The sequence below is a fragment of the Corvus hawaiiensis genome, unplaced genomic scaffold, assembly GCF_020740725.1.
Source record: "Corvus hawaiiensis isolate bCorHaw1 unplaced genomic scaffold, bCorHaw1.pri.cur scaffold_32_ctg1, whole genome shotgun sequence".
Lineage (NCBI taxonomy): Eukaryota > Metazoa > Chordata > Aves > Passeriformes > Corvidae > Corvus > Corvus hawaiiensis.
In genome coordinates this window covers 2,459,012-2,468,712 of record NW_025963366.1, presented here as the reverse complement: position 1 = coordinate 2,468,712, position 9,701 = coordinate 2,459,012, and the positions used below count along the sequence as shown (strand labels likewise).

Sequence of the window (9,701 nt, the reverse complement as noted above, 5' to 3'; positions counted from 1 at the left end):
TCGCTCGGGCTCCCTGGAGCCGGCACTGGGGCACGGCCCGGCCCCCACAGCGCCGGGAGGGGCTGGGAGGACAGGGACGGCATTTGGGGGTCCTGGGGTTCACTGGGAGACCCTCACTGGGAACCCCCTTCCCGCTGCCCCATCTCCCCTCATCCGCCCTCTCCCACCCCTTTCCCACCGTCCCCCGAACCCCAGCTCCCCCCAGCTCGGTTTGGGGGGGACCCACCCCTTTCCCACCGTGTCCCGTCCCCGCCCCGCTCACCCGAGAGCTCCTCGCCAGCAGCCGGGGGGACGGAGGAGGAGGAGGAGGAGCGGGAGGAAGAGGAGGGGCAGAGGAGGAGCGGGAGCAGGAAGGGGAGCAGCGAGAGGAGGCGCCGCGTGCGTCCAGCGCTCTCTGGATCTGCAGCCCCTTCGCGCCGGGAGCATCGCTGCCCCCGCATGCCGCAGGTGACCGGGAAGGGGGACCTCGCTCCGGATATCGTGGGCGGTCCTGGGAGGGTTTCTTTTGAAGGGGGGAGGGATATTTGGAGCTCAGCCGAAGTACCTTGGGGCTCCCTGATTCTTTTCTTCGGGACGGGGCGAGTGGAGCGAGGTTTGGATCTTGCAGGACTCCAAAGCTGACCCGAAATGCCCTTTGGGTGGATACTGCGGGGTCCCCGGGAGGTGTTTTTTGGGGATGTCGCGGTGGCGGCTGCCGGCAGAGCCCCGGCGGTGGGTGGCGGGTGCGGGGTCCCGGGAGCCACGTGGCGATCGCCCGGTACCGGCGGGGGAGGAGGGGAGCAGCCTTGAGAGGGGGGAGAGAGAAAAGCGGGGAGCCCCGGGATTCCCGGACCCTGAAATGGGGGCCTGGAGAGGGGGGAACCCGTCAGCCGGGAGTGGGGTGAGCTTGGAGAAAGGGCAGCCCCGAGAAGGGATGAGCCTGGAGAGGGGGAACCCCTGGGACACCAAAGAGGGAACCCCGGAGAGGGGGGACCCCTGGGACCCCCGGCACCCCAGAGCAGAGAGTCAGGGGAGGAGGGACCCCTGGGACCCCAAAACCCTCGGCATCCCTTAGTGCAGCCCCAGAGAAGGGGGACTCCCTGAACCCCAAAGTGGGGAGGCCAAAGAGGAGGCACCCCTGGGATTCCCTGGAAGTCTGGAGCAGGCAGAGACCCTGCAGAGAAGGGACCTCCAATATATGCAGGGCCTGCAGCATCCGGGACAAGGGGGACCCCCAGAACCCCATAGTGGAGAGACCAGAGAGGGGGAACCTCAGTGAGGGATATTTTCCTCTGAGTCTTGATGTTTTGGAGGTTTTCATGGACACAAGATATGTGGTGACTCCTAGAGATGGACTTGGGTGGGAGAAACCCCCAAGCCAATGCACTCACCCCTTGTTTTTTTCCCCCAAAACAGGACTTCTCATTCCCAAGCCTTGGCCGAATGGAGGAGGAGGAGGCAGTGAGAAAGATGTCCCGGGACACCCAGGCAGGTGAGGAGGAAGTCCCTGCCCCATTCCCCCTCTCTCCTGCTCCATCTCCCAGCCCAGCATCGCCCCCGGCTGCAGGACAACCCCGCTGCCGACGCCGTCCTGCCGGGGACGGACTGGGGGATCTCCTTCCCCTTCCCTGTGGCACGGAGGCAAATCCCATCCTCTCCTTGTCTTTCTTCTCTTTGTTACTTTTCCTTCCTTCCTTCCTTCCTTCCTTCCTTCCTTCCTTCCTTCCTTCCTTCCTTCCTTCCTTCCTTCCTTCCGAATTCCTTCCTTCCGAATTCCTTCCGAATTCCTTCCGAATTCCTTCCTTCCTTCCTTCCTTCCTTCCTTCCTTCCTTCCTTCCTTCCTTCCGAATTCCTTCCGAATTCCTTCCTTCCTTCCGAATTCCTTCCTTCCTTCCTTCCTTCCTTCCTTCCTTCCGAATTCCTTCCTTCCTTCCGAATTCCTTCCTTCCTTCCTTCCTTCCTTCCGAATTCCTTCCTTCCTTCCTTCCTTCCGAATTCCTTCCTTCCTTCCTTCCTTCCTTCCGAATTCCTTCCTTCCTTCCTTCCTTCCGAATTCCTTCCTTCCTTCCTTCCTTCCGAATTCCTTCCGAATTCCTTCCGAATTCCTTCCGAATTCCTTCCTTCCTTCCTTCCTTCCTTCCGAATTCCTTCTTTCCTTCCTTCCGAATTCCTTCCTTCCTTCCTTCCTTCCTTCCGAATTCCTTCCTTCCTTCCTTCCTTCCTTCCTTCCTTCCTTCCTTCCTTCCTTCCTTCCTTCCGAATTCCTTCCTTCCTTCCTTCCTTCCTTCCGAATTCCTTCCTTCCTTCCTTCCTTCCTTCCTTCCTTCCTTCCTTCCTTCCGAATTCCTTCCTTCCTTCCTTCCTTCCGAATTCCTTCCTTCCGAATTCCTTCCTTCCGAATTCCTTCCTTCCTTCCTTCCTTCCTTCCTTCCTTCCCCTCTTTCTACTTGTTCCTTCTACTTCTTGTTTCTTTTTCTTCTTTTTCCTTCCTTTTCCTTGTTCCTTCATCTTCATTCTCCTTTTTTTCTACTTGTCCCTTCCTCTCCTTCTTCCTTCTCTACCCTTCTTCCTCTCCTTGTTCTTTCCTTCCTCCTTCCTTGTTCCTTTCTCTCCCTGTCCCTTCCTCTCCTTGTCCTTGCTCCCTCAGGCACTGAGCTGCAGATGGAGACCAGGGAGGACAAATCCCCATGGCAGAACCTCGTGGAAGAGGCTGCTTTGAGTGGCTCAATGGCACAGGAATCACACGGGGAGGAAAAGCCAAAGGGATCCCCCACAAGGAGGGGCTCCAAAGCCAGCCCAGGGTGCTCTGAGGAGAAAAGGCCCCCCCTCTGCTTCATCCAGAGGTCCAACCTGGTGGTCCATGAGCAGCTGCACACTGGGGAGAAGCCCTACAAGTGCTTGGAATGTGGGAAGAGCTTCAGCCACACTTCCCGCCTCTTCATCCACCCCCAGATACACACAGGGGGATGGCCCTACAAGTGCTTGGAAGGTGGGAAGAGCTTCAGCCACAGCTCCAGCCTGACCTGCCACCAGGAGATGCACGCCAGGGGAGGGCCCTTTGAGTGTCCTGAGTGTGGGAAGATGTTTCAGTGGATCTCCTATCTCATTGTACATCAGCAAACACACACAGGGGAGAGGCCCTTCCGCTGCACAGACTGCGGGAAGAGCTTCAAGTGGAGCTCCCAACTCACCAGCCACCAGCGCATCCACACCAGGGAGAGGCCTTAGAGTGTCTCGAGTGTGGGAAGAGCTTCTCCTGGAGCTCATCCTTGAGGAAACACCAGCAGAGGCACCAGTAAGGGAATCCCTGCGAGTGCCCCAAGTGTGGGAAGAGCTTCGGGCACTGCTCCAACTCCATCTTAAAACTGGAGGTGCTGCTGACTGAAAAGCTCTTCCAGAACCCTGTACTTCAGACACTTATGAATCCTCTTCTCTTATTAAATGCCGTAAAATATTACCGTGTTCTGCAGCTGTAGGGAGGAGGAGAGAAGAGCCAGCAGGCATAAATATGCAGCAAGATTGATTGATTTAATTATTTTACAAACTCTTTTATAGCCTTTTTTCTTCACAATCTAATTGAATAAAGGATCAGCCACCCTTGGTGTGACTGGCTAAAATCTTAAAACATCCATTGTCAAAATATTTTTCTATGGTACTATAAACAAGGCTTCTCAAGGTTGCCTGTGTTTCATTGTTTATAGAACTCTGCTGCTATCTTCTGTGAGAGAGAAAAGTCTCTCACGGACTTAGAAAATAGCAAGAAAATTCTTGCTAGCAGCATTTTTGTATCCACGTTCTCTTTTCCATTCTTTGTCTTTTTCCTGGCCTATTTACTGACCTTTATTCTTGTACAAATTGTCTGTCCCAGTAAGTCCTTCTTTGCTGAACCAATGCTTTCTTCTTCAATGCAAAGATGCTTTCTTCTTCAATGCAAATCTGCAAAGCAGAAGGAGAGCAGCCCCTTGGAATGGCCTCAGAGTGGAGCAGCACTCACTGGCACAGCCTCTTCTCCCGCCTGCAGGCAAGGGACCGACAAGGCAGGGCCAGCCTTGTCAGAGCTGGGCAAGGACAGGAGAGAGCAGATGCCAACAGGGGCTTTGTGCTGCACCAAGGGACGTTTGGGTTGGGCATTAGGAAGAACTTTTGCCCAGAAAGGGGCATTAGATATTGGAATGGGCTGGCCAGGTGGGGGTGGAGCCACCATTGGGGAGGTGCTCAAGGAAAGCCTGGGTGTGGCACTCAGGGCTCTGCCCTGGTTGCTGTGGTGGGGATGGGGCACAGGTTGGACTCTAATGATCTCCCAGGGCTCTTCCAAGCCAATGCATTCGGTGATTCTGTGACATCACAGGCTCTGGGGACAGCGTGGTGGCTGTCAGCTGTCCCCAGCCCGTTGCCGTGCCCAGAGCCCAGGCAGCACTCGGCGCGGAGCCACGGCCAGAGCCAGCGTGGAAGTGGCGGCTCATCCCACAGAGCACCATGGCCAGCCAGGGCTTCTCCTGGCTGCTGCAGTTCTGTGTGCTGCTGATGCTGGCCCATTCCCTCGACCCTTCCAGCCATCCTGAGGAGGACATGGGCACCTCGTCTCTGCTTTGCGAGGAGCTGGAGCCGCAGGACTCCACGGGCCCTGGGATGAACCCCTTGGTGGACGTGGTGCTGGTTTCTTGGACATGCTCAGCCCTGGAGCTGCTGATCACGGGCCTTGTCCTGGGATGGTGCCTTGGCAGGAGGCTCCGGAGACGCTGGGGAGAGGTGAGGGAGGGGGGTCAGGCAGGGGGGACAGTGCCAGGGCCGGCAGCCACCAAAGCCTTGGGCCAAGCCGGTGTTGGGCAAGGCCTGAGAGCCCCCGTGGCAGAGCAAAGCCGGGTTGGACCCGAGGGTGCTGGGCTTCCCGGGCAGCCCTTTGGCCACGGCCCCTCGGCAGAGGGGTCTGAGCCCCTGGGCGGGAATCGGGCCCAGCCTGAGCCCCAGGGACACCCGGCAGAGGCAGCCGGAGCTCTTCTTGCTGCAGCCTCTGCCCGGGGCAGCCCAGCCAGGCCCGAGTCTCTCACAGAGAGGCCAAGGGCAGCGCCAGAGGGCTCAGCCCCGCTCGGCCCCTCTGCCCCTTCCATCGGGCTCCCTGGGCCGGGCCGTGCAGGAGAAGCGCCAGAGCCCCTGGGGCTGTGCAGGATGCGCTGCGGGGACGCGGCTGCCCCAAGGAGCTGCTGAGGCACAACCGCGCCCGGATGTGGCTGTGCCGGCGCCACCGCTCTCTGCAGAGGCCCAGAGCCAAGACACCAGCAAAAGGGGGCAGCTGCAGGAGGAGGAGACCCCGAGGCTCCCCTCAGCGCTGACTCTCCAGCTCCAGCTCGGCGCTCAGCTTGCAGGGCATCGCGGGGGATGCGTGACCAGTGCTCAGCCCAGGCACTGTGACATCCCCCAGCTTAGGGGTCAGTGAAGCCCCCCATCCTCAGCCGCAGAGCTCCCAGCCATCTTTTTCCCCAGAAGCTGAAGTTTCCATGACTGTTCCAGTTCCAAACTGTTGACCCTTTTTGGAGGCATAAGGTTCTCACCCCGTAATCTTCCAGTCACCCCCCAGCAGTCAAGTTAATCAAGTTCAAGTTTTCTGGACATTGCTGTGTCATTTCCTTGATACCCATGCAAGAGGGGACACGGTGATGGATGGGTTTGCATGGAAGCTGCAGAGCCCCAGAATGGAGAGCCTGAGTGTCCCAAGCAGGATTTGCAGGAGTGTGGAGGGCAGCTGGAAAGATCGTGGGCAATATTCTCCTGCCTCCATCTTCCAAGGAAGTTTTGATTTGATCCCTGTCTGCGCTGTGCCACGGGGCCCCCAGAGGCCCAGGGAGGTGTCTGGGTGGCCCCAGAAGGACCCTGGGGCACCAGGGAAGGGGCAGGAGCATCCCAGTGGTGCTGGGAGAGACACCCAGAGGGGGCCACCACTGGGGCCCGGGCAAGAGCTGCATTCAGGCAGCCAAATTCATGAAGGGTCTGCCCGGGCTCTGCCCAGGATCAGTCCAGCGAGCTCCACTCCTGTCTCACCTCTTTGCATTTTCTTTGTATTTCTTTGTATTTATTTCTGTGTATTGATCCTGATGACCCTCAAAATGCCATTAGAAATCATTTTCCCTCAAAATAAATACTGACTTATTTTGGTTTTAGGAATTAACCACGGGTAGTCCCTGCTTAAATGGCTTCTCTGTGACTTATTCTGCAGTTTGCTCCTTTACAGCACCATCAACCACCTCTCTTAAAGTACAGATCCCTCATTGGAAGCAGGTAATTCACCTGGATCCCCTCCTGGGACCCCCCTGGATCCTCCTGGACCCCCCCCAAGGACCCTCCACACCCACGCCCTGCAGGACCCCTGTGCCGGGCCGGGCTGAGCTCCTGGGCCCTGCGGCCAAAGTCTGCCTGGAACCCGCTGGGTTTGGCCCAAAGCAGGGAAAGCTCCGGGACCCGCAGATCCATTTTGTCCTGCGGCTGTGGGGCCCCACCCCTGAGGGAGCAGGACTGGGCGCATTAACCCCAATCCCTCATTCTGAATCTCCTTCTCCCTCTCCCTCTCCCTCTCCCTCTCCCTCTCCCTCTCCCTCTCCCTCTCCTCTCTCTCTCTGACACTTTACCGTGCCATAAATCGAATCTCTCCTGATGGGAGAGAATTTGCTGAAAGTCCTTGCAAGGAGTTTAAAAGATAAAGCAAGACGTCTTCTGTAGTTTCAATGCTTCTAGATAGTTGTTTATTAAGTCTTATCAGAGGAACAGAGCCACTAGCGTGACCCAGGTACAGCATGGAAGGAGGAAAAGTAGGAGTGAGAGCAAGAGAGAGCCATTATCAAAATTTACACAGCCTTTTAAAGACATTTTAACCAATAGTTACTAAAAACATACATTATTTTTACTTTCTTACCAATTATTCAGTAACATGACTAGGAACTGCAGAATTTTCTATCCAATCAATCCAAACTACTTTTACTGCAGAATATGAAGTAGTAGAAGAAGGAGAAGAAGGTTTCGAGAGCAACAACAATCCTCCATTTTGATATTTCTTACTCTTATCTATATACTATAAAGAGAAGCCCAAAACCTCTAAATTTTTCACCCTGTGACAATCTTACATCGTAGCCTATAACCTAATTCACACCACTGTATTTTCTAGTTGTTGTCTGACTGTTGGTAATTTTTTCCAAGGTTTAAAGCTATACCAGTGGTGTCCAGGGGGGTAAAAACCCTTAAAAACAGGCAGAGAAATATTCTCGGCACTCTGGGTTCCTACATCTCCCCCTCCTGTTTGAACCAAAACCACTTCCTTGACAGCTTTGTCCATGGCTTGTCTAGCACAGTGGAGTATACAAGGTACAAATACTAATAGAATTACAACAATAGTTAAAACATACAAACCTGCCTTCAAAATTTTTCTCCATAAAGGTGTAAGGTCAAACCAATTGAACAAATCGTTCAACAATGATCCGTTTTCTTCTCCAAGTTTAGCTATTCCATCCTCTAATTGCCATATACTTTCATGGATGGATTTTGAATGATCTGACAAATTCATACAACACATACCTTCAAATTCTTTACATCCATGTCCATGCACTAATAGAAGATAATCAATTGCTGCTCTGTTTTGCAGAGTCGCTTGTCTCACACTCTGAACATCAGTTAACATACCACTCAGTGTGAGAGAGACAGCACGAGAGTTCTTACTTAGCCAACAGCCCAATTGATCCAATTGTCTCAAGGCTGCTCCTGCAGCAGCACCAGGTAAAAGGAGAGCTGCAGAAAACCTTTGTCCAAAATTCCAAGCTACAAATTTATCATTACAATCAAATTTATATTGCTCAACAAATCTTTTCTCCTTTCTCTTCTGTTCTTTTATCATTTTTGCATTAGGCGTTAGCAAAGAAAGCTTTCCAAAGCTGCATGGACCGCCCTTGACATTTGAGGGAATTGCAGGCCAAATTCTGTCTCCACAAATGAGAAACATCCCTCGCGGCAATTGCAATGGATCTTGGTTGAACGATATGCTCATCTTTATTGTTGAATTGCACCAAGATGTTGCATTTCTATATATTTCGTAATTTGGAGTGACATCTGTTATCTTGTTTTTATTTTGTTTCAACCCTGGAGAACTGAATGCTACACAAAACTCCATTTTTATTGAACCAAGAATTTCCAATTCCTGAGGTTCGTAAGGAGCCTACGGAAGGGATTTGGTCCAAGCATCCCAATTCTCCACTGGATTTGAACCGAATCGTGAAAATTTTAGATTAGCATGTTTGGAAGGTGGCCATTTGTCTGCTGGTAGACTGACTAAACATGTTGAAAACAGCTTCTTTGGTCTTGAATGAGTTAGACAGATGGTATCTAGGCCTGATGCATTGGCCAAAGTCTCCCAGACATTTTCTTTTGGTTGCTTTGCTGGGAAAGCTGCATTGCTTAAGGCAATCTGTGAGATGATAAGGCACAAGTGTAATACCTGATTGAGCTTCATTCTCAACAGCTTCATCCCACATAGGAATCTCTGATCTGTAACAGAACTTCTAACACACTCTTATATACAAAATTTACACCATTAACTTTCCCACTTTTTGCATAATATTCAGTCCACAGTTCTTGCACAAAAAAATGATGTCTGTGGCATCGACAGTAGCGTTGACACTGATTCACGTCTGTGTGCTCGCCTCCTTGTTCCCAGAGTCGATTCCTGCTTGTTTCTGGACTTGATAAGGTTTCACGTTTTTTGCTGGAATTCACTTCGGTCCTGCACCTGTTGAGACACAAGCATATCCCTTGCCCCAAGTTATTAGTTGAAATGGGCCCTCGATCTTTCCCGTCTCTAAATCTTTGATCAAAACTAAAGGATCCTCTCTCAATTTTGCCTGAGTACTATTTGAAAAATGCCTGATAATTGGTGGAGTAGGTTCTGAAAAGGAGCTATTCAGGAAGTTTAAAACATACAAAGCTTTATTCAATCGCATCTGAGGCGTAGCCTCTGCTTCCCCCCTTTTCTGTTTATCCAAAAGAGATTTTAAGGTATGGTGTGTTCTCTCAATGATGGCTTGGCCTGTAGAAGAATTAGGAATGCCAAATATATGACGAAAACCCCAATTCTTCAAAAATGTGTCTAGGGTTCGTCCTCTGTAAGCTGGACCATTGTCTGTTTTAATTTCCTGAGGAACACCCAACGCTGCAAATGCTTGTAAAAAATGTCGACACGCATGTTTTGCTGTTTCGCCTACATGTAAGGAAGCAAAGACTGCACCTGAAAAGGTGTCCACAGATACATGAATATTTTTAAATCTCCCAAAAGATGGGTATTTTGTAACATCTGTCTGCCATAATTGCAGCCTCTGCAATCCTCTTGGATTGACTGCTCCTGTGGATACAGGGGGTTGCACAAGCTGACAGTCTGGACAGGCACTTATAATGGCCTTCGCTTGATCTTTAGAAGTGCGAAATGTGCGCATTAGTGCTTGTGCGTTCTGATGAAAAAATGCGTGACTTAATTTTGCTTGTTCAAAAACGTTTGGCAAAGTGTTTGAAATGACCATGGTCAATTTGTCTGCTTGTGCATTTCCCTCTACCAAAAATCCTGGGAGAGAAGAGTGTGCTCTAATATGGGATATAAAATATTTGTGTTCTCTCTGTTCTAATAATTTTTTCAAACACAAAAGATAAGAACACAGATCCTTATTATCAACTTCTTTCAGAAATGATCCTTCTA

General features: G+C 52.0%; 1 protein-coding gene across 1 annotated transcript; it reads left to right on the top strand.

Moving 5' to 3' along the window:
- Positions 1-338: 338 nt before the first annotated feature.
- Positions 339-3,208, top strand: LOC125320996 (putative zinc finger protein 56). Its single transcript, XM_048293436.1, has 3 exons — positions 339-447; positions 1,396-1,471; positions 2,628-3,208. Exons 1-3 carry the CDS (start codon positions 439-441, stop codon positions 3,206-3,208), a joined length of 666 nt encoding a protein of 221 aa, XP_048149393.1. The 5' UTR covers positions 339-438.
- The last annotated feature ends 6,493 nt before the right edge of the window (positions 3,209-9,701 follow it).